We start from the raw sequence: 17,599 nt of genomic DNA on the forward strand, positions 1-17,599 counted from the left end.
AAACTCACGACGCGTCACATATTCAATTACCAATAGGAGAACCTTGGCCCGTACGGGGATCGAACCCGCGACCTTGGCGTTATTAGCACCACGCTCTAACCAACTGAGCTAACCGGCCACGCTGCAATGCACATTCACGGTGGTTCCGCGGGTGTTAGTTTGTTTTCTGTACAGTGAGCACTATACGAATTATTCTTGGCTGCTTCCTCTCGTGACAGTGTCCTTGGCCCGTATGGGCAGTGCTAACTCTGCTGCCAGCTGAATCCTGCACAAACAGTGAGAATAACCCAAAACTCCAAACCCTGGATTTCACATGAGCCAGTGTTTCCTTAATTCACAGATGTCGAACTCCAGGCCTAGAGGGTTGTTTTCCTGCAGGTTTTAGATGTGTGCTTGATCCAACACAGCTGATTTAAATAGCTAAATTACCTCCTCAACATATCTTGAAGTTCTCCAGAGGCCTGGTAATGAACTAATCATTTGATGGAGGTGTGATGACCCAGTGTGATATCGAAAACCTGCAGGACACCGGCCCTCGAGTTTGACCCCTCAGTCACTAAACTTCCAGTCAGCTTAATACTACATTAATTATTGATATAAATCGAATTAAGCACTCTTTACTTAGTTTAGGCAGTTTATGCACAATAGTTTGCTGGACACACATCTGTGTGTATATCCTTATGGTTGACTAAACCTGGTGGATACTGTCATGCTGGTTCAGTGCCAGTCCCTGAGAAGTATCTTTAAGTTCACAGTTCCCTTTACATGCTGCAAATCTGTAGACCGAGACAGACTTAAAAGGACACACAGCAGCAAATGTAAACAGACGGGCAATTTTCATGCTTGCAGTCGTGTCCAATGTGGCATTTTCAAAACAAAGCAAACCATGCCATGAAATAAATGAGATCCTTGCAACCACAAAAGTGCAAGGAATGGCCCCGATGTCCAGGATTTCACACTAAATCACATCAAATGGCTGCCTCTCCCTTCCAGTGCCAGCTACAATAAAAGCTGAAATGACTACAAAGTAAAGGAGAAGTGCACATTTCAAATTATGCCTCAAAACAGAACAGAGAGGCCTTATACAGGCTTTTATTTTGCAGCAGTGAGGAACAGATGGCAGCCAGATATGACATCACAGAATAAAAATGTCCGTGAGCTCTCTGATGTTAATTAGAAAGCATCACTTTAGAAGTTTATTATATTTAGCAGAGATGTTAAAAAATGTTTGTGTGTTTAAAGTTTTGCCTTCCACCGCCAGGATTAAACTGCAACTCGTTTCATTTTCCAGAACAATTTATGTGATTTTGGGGTATAAATATCCATTTGCTCCAATATCAACTTACCTGGTGGTCCATAATCATACATAAATACAGGGCTGCTTCCTCATATTGGGCCACAGAAGACAACAAACTTTCATTTACAGTGAATGTTGACTCTGAAATACAACACCAATTACAGACAAAACTCAGAAGAACAGTACGAGAAATATAGAAACAGCAAAATATTTATTCACCAGTCAAAACATAAAATTTCAAAATGAGGTCTCCGTACGGTGATGCATGCATGCCAAGACTCCTGTTACCCGATGACATTTATATCAAGGCCAACTTTAAATGCTAAAACAGAAGGAGTGGACTGTACAAGCTGGTTTGTGTATTTCTGCTGGGAGGAAAGAATTAGTTGGTGACGGGAAAATGAAGCTTCCTTTGAAAAACGGCCAAATCTAGACATCAGGTGGGTTCGCGAAGAGCATAAAAATGTACAACATCACAGTCTGAAATTTTCAACACATCAAGAGCAGAGGGTTTATTAGTCGCTGAACATAAATAGCTATGTCCCAGAGAAATCATGCAAGATGATGGGGGGTGGGGTGGGTGTACGTCTCAACCAGGGCTGCAGGAAGGATGAAGAGTCTTGTATTCTCCCTCAGTACCGAGTGGGTGAAAACGGGTGGCAGTGGCTGTGGTGGGTTATCAGTTCTCAAGAAAAGCCACGTAGTCAGTGAGTCTGGCCAACTGCTGCTCATTTGGAACCAACGAGACAGGGGGAGGATCTGTTGAAGGAGAGAGACACGGAGGAGGAGAAGTTGAGTCAGAGGGAGATTCCTCTTGTGCCAAATGCTATCGATCTTCTTACATCCTTTCAGTTTTAGCTCTTTAGCCCACATGCTCGGACTCTGAAGCTCAGCTCATTCGAGTTAGACCTACTGTTCACATCTAGAAGTGAGCTCAAGACTATTCCTCACCTGTTAAACAACAACTACCTGCCAGGCCAGCACAATTTTTTTACATCCATCTTAAATAGAATCGTTTCTGGTGTGAGATCAACAACTAAAAGAGCCAATAAAAACTAAGGAAGAAAGTTGGGGGATTCATGTGGGTGGGTTGGTTGGTTGCATGCATGCATGCATGTGTGCAGCAGATGCTTCAGTCATGCAGTAAGTTCTGATGATTACAGATAAGACAGATGTCCCCTGGTATGTCCACATAAATCAACAAACCCGTGGATTAGGCCTTGACGCTTTGAATCGCGGACATGTGACCGTGATAAAATTTGGGCTATATGGACGATAATCACATACTTCAAGAATTTCAAGGAAAAACAATGTCAGCATGACCCAAGTCCTAAATCTGTGCTCACAGCATTTTTATGTGTCTAATAAAATCCCCGGGGAGGAGAAGCCTGGGAGTTGGATGCTCCTTTTGGGTACATCCTGGTCGCAGTTTAACAGAGCAACACTGCCACCTACCTGGTTTTTTGGGCATCACCATTCTGGTGTTGGCGTCTGCCTGCCAGCCTTGGCTCACCACACCTTTGAAGTGAGGGGAAAAAAGAAAAAAAAAAAATTCTTAATAACTTTGTATAAAGTAATGTGATAAAATTGAGAGCAAGATTACTGACTGATTAAAAAAAAAGCAGATATAACATTACCCTTCACTGCCTCTTCCACAGAGTAGCCCACAAAGGCAGCAAAATCCTCCGCTGCGATGGAAGTGTACGCCTGGGCCACAAGGCTGTACGCCCGCTGCCGTGTGCTCTCTGTGAAGACGTATGAGATAGGTGCATATGGAGTGCATATGAGCTAAATCTAGGCTCTGGTTCTATTTAAAGTGCACAGCAAACAGGGCAACTTGCTGGGAGCTTCCAGGCACGAGGAGAGTATGATGTTACAGCATTTTAACATGATATTTAAGCAACATGTCTCGTGTAAACAGCACTTCTAATGAGCAACAGCACAGGAGGTCACATGCTGAGACGAACAATTCTTCAGGAGTGATTTATTATATTCTAAGGAACAAAGCTCTGAGAACCAGAAACACATCAGATTATAATGAACCACTGAACAGACTGTTCATCTCATAACGTACAAAGCACAAATAATCTATATTCACAGGCTGTTTTAAATTACATATGAAACATGTACTTAAAAAGTATTCTGAATAGATCTTTCCCTCTGAGCACAACTTTATTATATTTAAAAAGCCATGTACAGTTTTACCTTCATGCTATGAAACCTGCCAGAATTACAGACTGTCAAAATACATTAAGGAAAATTATTCTGACCCAAAAGGAACTGTGGCTGGACGATGAGGCTAGTATGAAAATGTGTGTGTGTGTAGTGGTGGTGGTGGTGGTGGGGGGGGGGGGGGGGGGGGGGGGCTTGTATAATTTGTTTTCACAAGCTAGCAATCATTCATGAATCACACTTTAGAGTTTTTTCCCCCCTTTGAATGATCAGAAGCCTGCAGACCAGGACCACCTGACACAGGAACAGTTTCTTTCCCCTCACCATCTCCCTTCTTAACAGTTGACCTGTCACACTGCTCCCACTGCCAGACTGCAGCTGCACCTTGTGTACATTTTGTAGTATTCATTCCACCTCATTCATTTCTGTATTTTATGTATATAAGTTTAGATCCGTTATTTATAGTTGGTTTACACAGCTTTGTGTATGTATGTGTAATGTGTATATATAGACACGTGTGTGTGTGTGTGTGTGTGTGTGTGTGTGTGTGTGTGTGTGTGTGTGTGTTTGTTTTACATCACTGTGCTTGAGAGCCACCATCTACCGGAACCAAATTCCCTGTATGTGTCTGCACATATACTTGGCCAATAAACACGATTCTGATTCTGATCAGAAACATATTAAACATTTATGGTACCAAAGCTTTTTTCTTCTCGTGGACATTAAACTGGTGCAGTTTATTTCAACTATGATATATCCCATTAAAATGTTGCTCAAAACTGGTTACAGGGCTGGACAGAAACATTTTCTCCTTAGACCATGACCCTTAGTGTGGGTGTAAAATTGATTTGGCTCCAGTTTTTAAACAGAACTTAATGTGTTTTTTATTTTTCCCTCAACTCTGGAGAGGTCATGTGGATCTCTTTGGTACTCATGCAGTTAAAATCCTGGACCAGTAAGCGGATTAAAAAAAAAAAAAGCTCCAAATTTCAACCCACACCTTTGCACTCTGAGGGTCTGTAACTCTGGAAATATTTTGCATGGGTTGAATGAAAAAAGTAAAGCTGATGTACACAAAATCTGATGATTTTTGCAGGTCACTTGGGATCACTCACTGATTTCTCCATGGATTGAGGGGGAACATTGTTTTTGTCTTCTATTATTTTTACATGATTTATCACTGCCTTTGGTCCTTAATAGTGAAATCTGGTTATCAAACTATTTCCATTTTGAATATGCAATGCAATAAATTCAAGCCCAATCATTATTGCATTTTCAGGCAATAATTTGTGTTCTTCCACTGACTTTAACACTTTAAGGTAATTGATTAGTTTTATAGATATTCAGAGGCTTTGTTCTGCTATGGTCAGCTGCACTCATGTAGCGTGCATCACTGATCTCATCCCTGGGGCATCACTTAATACTGAAATGTCAATGCTGGAGAGGATTTTCCATCTTTTGTACTGTCTCACTTATGCCATAACCCAGATCTGTCACTCCCAACATGCATTCACGCATTACTGATTATGCATACATCATCAGTAATGCGTTTTCCCAACTTCATGTTTTAAGTATGAGACGTATCATCCTAATAAAACTGAACAGCTGCATCATGGCTTTAGTCTTAGTTTCAACATTGTTACATCCTGAGTAAATGTCAAGTAAGGGTATTTGTTTCTCTGTCCATCTGCAAGATTACACAACGCCCCCTGGACCAAATTTCAGAGATGTGGTGGGAAAGGAACTTAACAAATTCTGATGCTGATTTCTTTAAAACTAGACAGTGCACTGACCTTGGAAGAAGCTCTTTGTTTCTCACTCTGCTGACTTTGCAGATTTTTAACCTTTCTTGTGGTAATTGTATGTGTTTGGCAAGTCACTTCATCCCAGCCCAAACAAACACACAATGACACGCAGCTCTAACAGGAACTGCTCTGGGAAAATCAAACAAAGCTAGTCTTAACAAAAAAATTGTCTTTAATTCATCATACCATCTGGGTTTGCTTTAAGTGAAATCTTGCATTTGTTGTTCAGGAAACTTTGACTTGAGCTAAAATGAATTCCACAATCAAGTACACTTAATTAAAGATCTGTTAAATGAAGCATGCTTAAGCCGAATCACAAATAAGCTCACACCACAGACCCGTTGAAGACTTTATCAGCAGGCTCTGGCTTCAGCTTCCAAACTGCCCTGTTTATCTAGCCTGACTTGACGTGCTGTGGAGATTACTGTAGGAGTGACAGGGCCTCAAAAACAACATACGCTGGCAGGTATTCGCTGCTGCTACAGCAGCTATCACGCAAGTGCCTTGGGGTTATGGCCTTTGGTGTTTTATAGCCTAGCAACGGGTTGTGTGTATACCAACAATCATCCTCCTGTCTGCTGCAGCCGTTAGCAGCAGTAACAATAACAAGTGGGATGAGAAAAGACAGCTGTGTAGGGGAAGGCCGGAGATTGTCAAGAGCGCGTTCCCATTGTGATGTCCAACGAGCTTCCTGTCCTAAATGTTACTGCTCTTATCGAAAAGAGGCAAAAAGAAGCTGAACACATGTCTTGGAAAATATGTCAACACCGTTTACGCAACAGCTGCGCTTGAGTTTTAACCAAAGTCATGACTGTAGGTGGCGTTTCAGCATGGGGGGGGGGGGGGGGGGGGGATGATGATCTGTGGGTCCAGCTCTAGGGAAGTTTGACCATTATATACACCAATTTGTTTCTTCCATTAATTTATTAAAAAAATAAAAAAAATCTTTATTTATGTAAAGGAAGAGTGCTTGAAGAATGGTGTGATTCTACTGATTGAGATCAGTGTGTGTTTGGGTTTGTGTGTGGTGGGGACCATTAAATATATCCAAAAGATTCAGGGGACCTGAACAAATAATTCATAATCATATTCTGGCGAGGTGTTCTGTCTCACTAAAATGTTACAGAAGCTTATTCTAAATAATTCTTTTCCTGAACCTTAAAAAACAAACTGTAACTGTGACTCGAATAAAGACAAAGTTTTTGTAGACAAACTAAACTGCACTGAAAACAAAAGCTTAGCCAAAAACAAACTAAAAAAAATATGTTGGACTATAAAAACTGACTGGGTGTCCTCTGTGTCGTCCCTGAAATGGAGGCCTGAGATCAAATAGCCACAATCCTTATTTATTTAAATACTGTTCTGATTCAAACAACCTCTTAAATCAAGAAATCCAAATGAAACCCATTTTGTTGTGCATCACTATGCTAAAAACTCCTATTAAAAAGAGACACAGCTTATAAAACTGCTTCTTGTGTTGGAACAACTTTCTGGCAGCTGACCATCTGTAAATTCAAATGCTCCTGACCCAACAAGGCCGATCATCTCAAGGGGTTTTTTCTGTAACCCAGCCTCAGGGAAGATGTATATTTTTACCATGGCCTCTTGGCCGCTAGAGAATGACTTGTGTGGCAACTGGACAGGCCTTTCTTAGCATGCCCCTCTGACACTTCAGAGTTGGGTTGGAGGTGCTGAGTAAGACATCAGTGAGTGGGAGGATGGGAGTTTTATGCAGGAGAAACGGGACCTGGCTTGTCCTTCCCTGTCAGTCTATTCCAGGGTGAGCTATCACCTCTCACCATCTCACCTCTTAAAAATAGCCCCCACTTTTCACCAGCAAAGGCAAAGCAGACAGGACATGGCAAGGGGCTTTATTTTTAAATACAGTCCACTGCCAAGTAAGAGCAGCAACAGACTGGGAACCATTTGGATGGAAGCACTCCAAAAGTCTGTAGCACCAAAATAATCCTAAGTCATGTAGGGTTTTTTTTTTTCCTTTTAAGCCCCATTTATTTAATATAAATAAATCAATATTTTAAGTTGGGCTTACATTGAGCTAAAAATAAAGAACATTGCTGCTTCAATTCATGCAGGTTTATTACCAGTAACAACAGACTTGGTGATTACATCGAGGTCAGTTGATCACCAATTCCACAAAAAAAGTGAGAAAGGAAATCTAAAATAACAACTATTCCTAAATACTACCTGTTTCTACATTTAACAGACTTAGAGGTACAAAAGTATAAAAAGAACTTAAGAAAAAAAGAATGAATATGACACTGAAATTAGATATTGCACTGACAGGGCAAACAGTTTCAGCCCACATCCTCTTTCACCTCCTTAATATTTCAGTCCTCAAGACAAACACTGCCCTATTTCAAAACACCTTCAAGAGTACTTAAGTTCAAAACAACTTCCAATTCTCATCATTCCTCCTCTTCTTCCTCCTCCTCTTCCTCTGCATCCTCAAATTCATCATCATCTCCAACCACTCCAAAGTCCATTTTTCCAAGGACTCTTTCAACATGCTCCGTTGATATAGTGAAGTGGTCCATCTTCTCAAAGCCTGGCTCGGGCCTCTCTTCCCCCAGTGAGGCTTTGGCTGCATCTTTGGTCTGTGTGATAAGGCCCTTCGAAGCCAACAGGAACTCAGCAGCTCCGCTCTGCTCCAATGCCCTCACAGCCGAATCAGTCAGCTCTGAGCTGGCCTGCAGTCGCTCACCGTAACGCTGAGCCAGTGCCCGCAGAGCTGCCACCTTTTCATCTTGCTCTTTCCCAATCTGCTCAAGTAAAATGCCCTTACGCTCTTCTAGGATAGCATATAGCAGATCAAACCGCTCAGCGAGGCCCTGCTTGGCACGCTGAGCGTTTTCCTGTACAGCACGGCAGGCGTCTTCCATCTGATTAAGCAGAGACTGCAGGAGACCATTGCTGGTCACCAGCGTATCGATAGCATTACTCAGTTCACCCTTCTGGGTCTCATAAACAGTTGTTAGAGGGGCCACCTCACAGTCCTTATGCTGGCCAAACACTTTGCACATGGAGCAGGTGGGTGTTTGGCAGGTCACACAGTAGATGTTGATTTTCTCATCCTCATGTTCCTGGCACTTTGGCTCTTTGGACTCTTTAGGCTTCAGGTTGGTTTCTGTCTTTCCACTGCCACTTAGTTCTTGCTGCTGCTTGTAGATGTCAATGATATTTTCCACTAACAGGTTTCGCTGAAGCCCGTGCACACCATGGCGGTCGAGCACAACCTCAAACCGGCAGGTAGGGCAGCGAAAGACGCCACCAGAAAAGCGGTACGGGTTGCGCGAGTCATAGAGGTCACTGGCACAGCTACGGCACAGGTTGTGCTGGCAAGGCAGGATGACCACAGGCTTCGTGAACATGTCCAGGCAGATGGGGCAGCTCAGCTGCTTCTCAAGGCTATCCATGGGGCTGGGGGGCCGAACTACAGATCCTGTCCTCTGGATGTCCATTTCGTAAGTTTTATGCGTACACCTAGACTAGGAAGTCTTATGTTCTCACAAGGAGAAAGCTAAAAGCTGAGTCGCTAAAAGAGAGTACAGCGTCTAAGAACTTCTCCTGTTGGTGTGCCGTACTTGAAATGCTGATATCTATTCTGGTTGAGAGCTAGCGGCTCTGTCCTTTATACTGCACACTCACAGCTGGTGACACCCGATCCTTTCCACCAGGCATTCCTACCCGCTTGCTAGCCTAGGATCTTTTCACAGAAACTCCCCCTCCTACCCATTGCAGCATGTGTCACATGCCCCAGTGGGCGCAGAGTCCCCTCTAACAGTGACCCAAGTGGCCAACTGAGTACAGACAAACAGGGTCCATGTGACCGGCTCAGAGGAGCTCGACCTGAGAAAGAGGGCTCAGTATTATTGGTAAACAAGTCTGTGTCAAGATCCTGTGACTTGGCTGTTTTTCCATTTGATTTCTTTTCATTTATCTGCTCAATGTGCCAATTTATGTAACCGGTTCTGTTTAGTAAATGGAGTGACTGTACAGAAAAGCAATTTTCATACGTTTTAAATTAAACTAACCGGTAAAAGCAAATGGCTGAGGATCAATTATGTTTATTAAACTACCACGGACACAACATTTAAGCCTCTTTTTTCTAAATGATAATTTACCTGCTAGTCTCTTTCTTTTGCAATGCTTATTCTTCAGCACTGGAACCTGATGAGTTTAATAATAAAATCCACAATTTAGTGAGACTGTTAAATTAAATTTAAGGTAAGATGATAATATATTTTATTACTTTTTAGGTTCTCAATATATTTAATGTCTTCGTTTTGTGGCTTTGATTTAAACAGATTTATTAAAAATATTCAGATTAATTTATATGTTTGGAAATGTATATTATGCAATATTCTAATTAGTGTGAGCTGTATGATGGTCATGAATACACTCAGTACATTAAGTGCCTGGAAGTACAGTCAGATTGCAAAAAAATGTAATCTTGAATAAATGCTGCAGCTCTTGACTGTTGCACATTTTTTGTTAATGTTTATTCACACATCTACTAAGCAGTTATGACCAGTGGTTGCTTAACTGTGCTATGACATACTGTTCTGAGCATTAATATCTGATCAACACACAGTGTCATAAACATAAGTGAGAAGCTATTCTTAAACTGTTGCACAATGTAATTGACACATGATACAAATGCAGCTAGAACTGTGACCATCAGATGATATAACTTTATGACCTGATGTTTCCTTTGAAGTTGAGAAGGTGATCTGAAAAACAGAAAAATATGTAGGTACGCAACCACCTTCTTAATATGCAAGTATCTTGTTGTGGTTATTTGATGTACCCTTCATGACCATGAGGGTTTCTGTTTATTTTCCCATTGCTTTGTTGCCTCATAGCCCTGACTGGGTTCAGCTGTTGCCCCCTGCTGGCAGTTATTCTAAATGATTTATGAAACTTTTTTAAAATATTGAACTCACTTAAACCTGCTGAAAGAACATGTTGCCTTAGTTCCTAGTTTCAACAGAGCCAAATTTATATATCAGATAAAGAATATTTGGAAGCATAATTAATCTGAAGAGTGTAATAACAGGTCAACGTGAGGCACGAGAAGTCAACTAGTGTTCTTAACATTTTTTGGTTACCTCTAAGGGCCTCCATGACATGAAGAATATTCTCCGACCACTGATAAGCAGCAATGGCTGTGTAGATCCCTGGAAAGTCTCTCTGCCAAATACGCTGGCCCACTGCCCATATAGCTGCTAATTCAGGATTTGCCTGCAGGAAACAAGTGAGAAGCATTTCAAACACAATCAGAATGCAACACTTGACCAGGTAGTGGCTTTAATGCTACTGTGAAGAACATTCACAGCCCAATATATATGTAACACTGTTGGATCACAATGGTTCCATCATCCTTAAATTGTCTTTTCTTGGACTTGGCAAGAAGTCATGACTTGATTGGCAGTACCATAATTCCATTTATTTCATAGTGCTCTCTTGGTTGTCTAAGCAGGTCCAAAAAGTTTTCCTGTGGGGCAAATTGATCTGCCAGGACTTAAGATCATTTTGCAATACAAGTGAAAATGCCAATTACATATGTTTTTAGTTACTTACATTTAAAGTTGAGCAATTTTTCTAGAAACATGGAACTGGTTGTGTCAGGGTGGTATGCCCTTAATATTAAATGTGATGCAGGCACCACAATGGCAAAAAGGTGATGAAAAACACAGACCATACATTTCTAACTTCTAATTTGAAGCTAGAATATAATTCCTTATTATCATATTGTTCTGAAAGCTCCATGAAAAGCCTCCAGTTGATCCAAAGCAAACAGGGACTAGAAAAAGAAATCTTTATTAGCCTCTCACCATTGGCTCCTTGTGCCATCCCTTTGTGATGCTATGATGGATCTGGCTGCTCAGTCATTAAAGGACTTCTCCAATCCATGAGTTTGTCTTTACTCATTAAATCAACCAGTCACATGACATTAACTTAGTGCATTCACACAAGACGAGACAAAGACAAAATGCTATTCAAATTGAGTATTCGAATGACGAAGAATGGTAATACAAGACACTTTGAATGGTTGGTGGTGTCAGATGGGCTGGTCTGAGTATTTAGGAAACTTCTGATCTGCTGGGATTTTTCATCTAGGATTTACACTGTATTTTCAGAAAAAAGGAAAAATCAAATGAGTGCCACTTCTTGTTGATGACAGAGTTTAGAGGAGAATGGTCAAACTGTTTCGAACTGATAGGAAGGCTAATCAAATGGGCTCCACAGTCATCATATCTTAAGCAAGTACAGCGTTTAGAGAGGTTTCAGAATAGGAGATTTATGTCAGAGATAAGCACCCAACAAATCTGCACCAACTGTGTGATGACATCATGTCAACATGGACCAAAACCTCTAAAACCAGCACCTCGTTGAATCTATGAATGCACAAAGAATTAAGGCAGCTCTGAGGGCAAAAGAGGGCTCATCCAGTACTAGCAAAGTGCACCTTACAAAGTGTCTAGTAACTGTGTACATGACAGTATGAGTAGGTTTGAAAAATGTAATAAAACCAACATTGGATTTTAAAGTAAACAGCATTTACTGTTCACATTTACATGCTCAAATGTTATTTTTTTTAGCAATGTTTACACATGTTTTAACAAGCTTACCGATTTTATTGCTTGGGGAATCCTCTTCCACAGATACCTGCCATTATTCCTGTTAGGAAAACACACAACACATTCATAATACAGATACAGGCAGTAAAAAGGGTCTCATCAACTAAATCAGCTACCTGCAATCTGAGACCCAAATATAGATTTAAATGTATTTCTTTTTATAAATACATAGAGATCAGAGACTTACATGTCATTATTAAGTAAATAGAGCGCCAGCAGCTGAGCGTAGACCTGAGGTGTTGCAATGCCCCCTGGAGCCTGTTACAAAGAAATGCAGGTGTGCGATTAAACATTGGAACTAAAACAAGCGGAAAACTGAACAAATGTTACTTCTCAGAGAAAACGGGTTATTATTATTGTCTTATTATTGTCATAATAAAGAAAAAATAATAGTCGCTGATGTTCACCCAGCCAACAGCAAGCGTCCAGTTAATAGTTTTAGCTCCTGCTAACATTACAGTACTAGTCTCGCTCATTTATTCTTATACTATAAACTGTCAGTCCGTAGGCTGCATGCAGATAGACAGACAGACAGACTGTCAACACAGATAAGACTTAAAGGTTCTTAAATCAAACACATGACCTGCAGATATGTTCCAATTTAACGGAGAGATTATGATCGCTAACTTCCTACTATCTGCTGACAAGTAAAGGCAAAGGTAAAGCAAAGAGCAGTCCAACATGAACACGTTGCTACAGCCTATATCTCATTTTTAACATGAGAATGTTTCGCCTACGAGAAAACGTGTTTGATAAGTTAATTTCACAGAGCTTTAAGGTAGGCTACACACAGGCTAGGTTTCGTAGCCAGTAAGGTAGCCTAATATATCTAAAAACCGCAGCGTTCCCATCCTGCTTTCAAAGCCACAAAATCTCTGCGACCTTCCTGTTCATATTTAAGATCACAAAGTCCTTACCTCAAGCTCTTGGGCTTCACACTGCTCTAATAGTTTATCAAAATTTTCCTCCATAATCACAGCAGTAGGCATGATGATGCCTAGCTGTTGCACCGGAAACTTCTGCTTCTACTTCTTCTTCTTTGGTGTCTTCGCCGTATTATTACGAGTCCGACGTCGGGTGTGTGATCACCCGCGTCCTCTGCTGGCCAAAACGCAAACTACAGTGAATCCTGGGTTGTGCGAAATCCTCTAAATAAACCCTAGACAAAGTGAACTAAGGCGTAGGTTTATTAGGTTATGTTGTGGTGATCCTCGGGTTGAGGGATGGGTGTTCATACTAGAGTGTAAAATTAAAACCAATGGAAGATGGACAAGAAAAGTTCAAAGCCATCATGTCTTCAGCTTAGAAAAAAGAGAAAGGAAGAGGAGGAGAAACGAGCACAAGATACAGGTAAGCAGATGTGTCATTGGATAATGGCAGGTCATGTATTCTGAAACAATCAGAATCAGAATACTTTATTAATCCCTAAGGAAATTATGTGGGTTACATGCTCCAAGAAGAAATGGTAAAAATAGTAACAGTAACAGACTAAACTCCAAACAATACATTATGTTACAGGTTTTAATATTAATTAATCATTGTCAATTGTTGATTTGTTCTGTTCTCATTGTATGATGAATTATGATGGCTGTTTGGTGGCTGTTTGCATACTAGGCGCACTCTCTCTCTCTCTTCACATGTCTGTGTGTGTGTGTGTTTTTCTGGTGAAATTCAGCATGGCTCCAACAACAGTTTTATGTTTATGTACAATCCTTAATATGTTTTATGTGTATGTCTGTCTGTGTGTGTGTGTGTGTGTGTGTGTTTGGGGGGGGCAGAGGGAGTGTTTGCCCAGGGAGCCACACAGGCTAGGACCGCCACTGGGTATGTGAATCATATGCTATGGCCTCATTTTTATTTTTTTTTTCAAAATGGAGATCTTGGACTCTGCTGGACTCAGAGCTGTGGCATTCTGAAAAAAAGATTACTAAAAATTAAGTACTTGCCATTGGTGACAAGGAAAAACTTGTCAGTTCAACAAATTTCACCCTGAAGCTGCCCTAATACATATTTTAGCTGTATGACAAACATGTCTGAATTACACAGAGGAAGACTGCAATCAATGCAATCAAACTGTTTATCAGAGGGATATGTGTGATTTTTAGAACACTGGAGCCTTACATTAGCAGCCATAATGTTAGCTTACAACCAGGTGTTGTTTTGCTGGCTAGTTGTCACCTGTGCAGAGAGGACTGTTGTGTGTGTAATCTTCTGGGGTGGCTGTAGCTCAGGTGGCAGAGCAGGTCAGCCACTAATCAGAAGGTCGGTGGTTCGATCCCAGGCTGCCTCCTGACTGCATGCCAAATATCCTTGGGCAAGATACTAACCCCGTGTTTGCCTACTGGTGGTGGTCAGAGGGCCTGGTGGCGCCAGTGTCCGGCAGCCTCGCCTCTGTCAGTGTGCCCCAGGGCAGCTGTGGCTACAATGTAGCTTGCCATCGCCAGTGTGTAAATGAATGGGTGAATGACTGAATGTGAAGCGCTTTGGGGTCCTTAGGGACTAGAAAAGCGCTATACAAATGCAGGCCATTTACCATTTCTGACAGTAAGTAATTGTCCTAATATCAGGAATAAATAAGCACATTTATACACTTTTTGTGTGGGCAAAAGATTAAGAGGAAAACACTTTAAAAATAATCTAGAAAACTCCTACAATGTTCATCAAACACATAACTATACTAAGATTTTTGTGGACAATGAAAGATGATGACAGCTTTTTACTAGATTGTGAAAACGTGATACTTGCAAACAAGCTTAAATATATTATAAACGGGCAAAATCTTACAAGCTATGTATAACAAACTGTTGTTTCTTTAAGTAAATTTAGAGTTTAATGAGTTTTATTCATATAAAAGTTCTTGTCATTATTATTAAATGCTGTAGTTTGTCAACTTTAAGATATACATGCAAGTTTACATTTATTGGTACTTCTACCAGGGAAACAATCACTCTTTAAATAACACTCCCAGTGCTGAGAGATACTTTTTTTTCTTTGAATTCACTAATGATCTTCCTGTGATCGTGTGTACAGCGTCTCTTTATGTCTGTCTCCACGTTGGTTGGGTGTGGAGTAAGTGCATATGAGAGCATGAGGGTGGGAATGGATGTTTGTATATGTGTGTGCCTGTATTTCTGTGTCTATATGTCAGGTTGGGTGTCAGGCGCCACCTCTCTGGGGACATCTCAGGCCCTCCAAGGTTTGGAGGCCTATCTCCCCCTACCACCACTTCCCCTGCCAGTGGTGGACTCCCTCAGACATCGGTGCGTTGGTGGTTCTTTGTGTCCGGGGATGGGCGTCAAGGTACACACCGGCTCACTCCTTGGCGGCCGCTTATCGGGGCCTAGAGCCTGGGGCTCGCTCGGGCCACTTCGGAGGTGGGGTGCCCCCGGCCTCTCGGCCTGGGGCTCCGTCACTCCCAGCCCGGCTGGCTGCCGGCGGAGCTCACGGGCGCGTCACTGCAACTCCCCCTGGCTTCTGCTCCGCGGCTGCTGAGTGAGCCCTCATCTGGGACTCTCCTCAGCTCTTTCTGGGACAGTGGCGCAGCTGCCCCTCTGTTGGTCTTCCTTGGTCTCTTGTGTTCTGGGGGCCTCTGGATGTCTGGAGTTTTGATCTCCTCCATACCTGCTTCATGCCCTAGAGGACGGGGCTGTGGCCCCCCCCACACCCTCTAGCAGATCATTACATGAAGGAACCTTTTAAAAAACAAAAACAAGCGCGTCCATGCTCACAGGTGTACACACAGGTGATCACACCCACAAACTACACCCTTTTTGGCTCCTACCTCAAAGCACACTGTGTTCTGTTGATCTTATGTGCTGCACAATAATGTTTAATATTTAGTATTTACTGTCATATTCCCATATATCATTGTGATGTTGTTTATTCTATTACTCTTGTTCTCTTCTGCTTGTTTTCTTTTTTCTTTCTCAGCAGGTGACCCAGGTGATCGATATATGCATTTTTTTTCTTTTTTTTTTCTGCCCATTCTGTTGGTTTTTGTCTTTTGCCCTTCTCCCCCGTCCCTCTTCTCAGCTGTTTCTCTTTCCCTCTTTCTTTCTCCCCTTCTTTCCCCCAGTCAAGTCTGTCCCGTATGTCACTAAATGAAAATAAAATAAACAATAAAAGGTGAATCAAATGGACCATTACGGCAAGGCTGGGATGGTCAATTTGGTAAAGTAAATCCGTTGGGCATCTTTCTTTGCCTTTAGACAACAATTCTGATGGCAAAAGAGCCAAACGGGACAGGCAAAAAACAACAACAAAAAAAAAAAACTAATGATCTTCCTGCCAGTGGTGGGCATTCCTCTATTTTAATTCCTTTTGATCTTTTCTTTGCCTTTGATGGTGGTGACTACACATACCTTTTTATCCCCTCAACCTCTAAAAAATTAGCTTGGCAACTGAGACACAGCTCTCATGTCTTTTCTTCATTTAGATAGATATTGAACTGTTGATATAGAAAATTTATCATTCTCCAAGCTTTTGATTTTTTTTTTTAATCTGCATTGAGGGTGGTATTTTGCAATCTTAAGGAACACTAAATGTGTAAAAACAAACGAAAACCACCCCTCAGACATCTTTTTCACACTTTAATTACAACATTTTTAAATTACTTAAAAAATCCAGTTATAATGACAAATCTGAGATTTTTAAAATTCATTTTTGGAGGTCACAACCTCCTAAATATTTGTTTTTATCAATGCTGGAACACAACATGCGCTAATCAATTTATCAGCTTCACAAGCTCTTTTTAATCTCTATGGAAATAATAGATATCTTGTAAAACAACACATATGGACCAATTTATTTGAGATTACTGTTGCATGCAAAATAGAAAAATAAATTATGTGGACTCTTAAGCAGGACCCAGTGCAGACAAATTCAACGTTCTGGAACTTCCCATTACATTACAATCACAGTACTACAGTTCTCAGCAGCCACTTATTGAAAACCTAGAAGACTTTTCAGATGTACTACCTTGACCCTCCTGTCAAATCCTCAATAAATCAATAAAGTATATAGGGACCATAATCCCTGTTATGTTGTAGGCCAAAGGAAAGGATCAAAGAAATGCAAAGCAGTGGTCTTAATAGTTTAATAATGCTGAAAGAGAATCCCATAAACACATGAATGAATCACGATGAACTACATAAAGAACATCAGAACAGCTTCTTTCTCTGAAGTGTGGATAACATAGAATAGAATATAAAGAATAATAATAAAAACAGATTTTATTTACTTAGCTTCTCCTCTCTAAATATATCTCAGTGTTCAGCTCTGAGAAGAAATCCCCATGTGCTGCATCAGCGGAATTCATGAGGACTTTTGATGTTCTTAATTCTTTATATATGTGCATGATTCAGCTCCAGACATTACTGAGACTCTCTGACTCAATCAAATGTTGACATGGGGAAAACATGAAAAAAAAAATCCCTCATCTTAAGAGCCTCATAAACCGTCATGTCCTGCAGATTGAGGTACCAAATTCAGGCTCCAAAAGGCAGGCGGAAATAACACAAAGCGACCCTTTATTTCAAGTTGATGACGTATCGAAAAACAGGAAGTAAATGGAAAAATGAAACGTGAAAACACAGGCAACTATAGTGAACACAACAAAATAATTAATACGTAGAACTGGAAAAATATAAAGATCATAAGTTAAA

The 17,599-nt window shown here is 41.1% G+C and overlaps 2 protein-coding genes across 2 annotated transcripts; both read right to left on the bottom strand.

Annotated features, from left to right (window-relative positions):
- Positions 1-1,489: 1,489 nt before the first annotated feature.
- cops8 (COP9 signalosome subunit 8) lies at positions 1,490-12,984 on the bottom strand. The gene is made up of 7 exons (XM_082508728.1): positions 12,854-12,984; positions 12,124-12,194; positions 11,928-11,976; positions 10,404-10,536; positions 2,935-3,042; positions 2,753-2,815; positions 1,490-2,056 (listed from the first exon to the last, which is right to left on the bottom strand). Exons 1-7 carry the CDS (start codon positions 12,923-12,925, stop codon positions 1,977-1,979), a joined length of 576 nt encoding a protein of 191 aa, XP_082364854.1. The 5' UTR covers positions 12,926-12,984; the 3' UTR covers positions 1,490-1,976.
- Positions 7,354-9,450, bottom strand: trim63b (tripartite motif containing 63b). The gene has a single exon (XM_082508727.1). The coding sequence runs from the start codon at positions 8,751-8,753 to the stop codon at positions 7,701-7,703; it is 1,053 nt and encodes a 350-aa protein (XP_082364853.1). The 5' UTR covers positions 8,754-9,450; the 3' UTR covers positions 7,354-7,700.
- Positions 12,985-17,599: the final 4,615 nt, after the last annotated feature.

Source organism: Aulonocara stuartgranti (assembly GCF_965226115.1).
Source record: "Aulonocara stuartgranti genome assembly, chromosome: 16".
Classification (NCBI taxonomy): domain Eukaryota; kingdom Metazoa; phylum Chordata; class Actinopteri; order Cichliformes; family Cichlidae; genus Aulonocara; species Aulonocara stuartgranti.

What these genes read in the sequence shown, in the direction of transcription:
- trim63b (XM_082508727.1), bottom strand. Translation starts at nt 8,753, where the DNA reads ATGGACATCCAGAGGACAGGATCTGTAGTTCGGCCCCCCAGCCCCATG.
- cops8 (XM_082508728.1), bottom strand. Translation starts at nt 12,925, where the DNA reads ATGCCTACTGCTGTGATTATGGAGGAAAATTTTGATAAACTATTAGAG. An exon ending in TGTGGAAGAGGCAGTGAAGG is followed by an intron (nt 2,816 to 2,934) that starts GTAATGTTATAT and finishes CTCACTTCAAAG; the next exon opens with GTGTGGTGAGCCAAGGCTGG. An exon ending in GGTGATGCCCAAAAAACCAG is followed by an intron (nt 2,057 to 2,752) that starts GTAGGTGGCAGT and finishes CTCCTTCAACAG; the next exon opens with ATCCTCCCCCTGTCTCGTTG.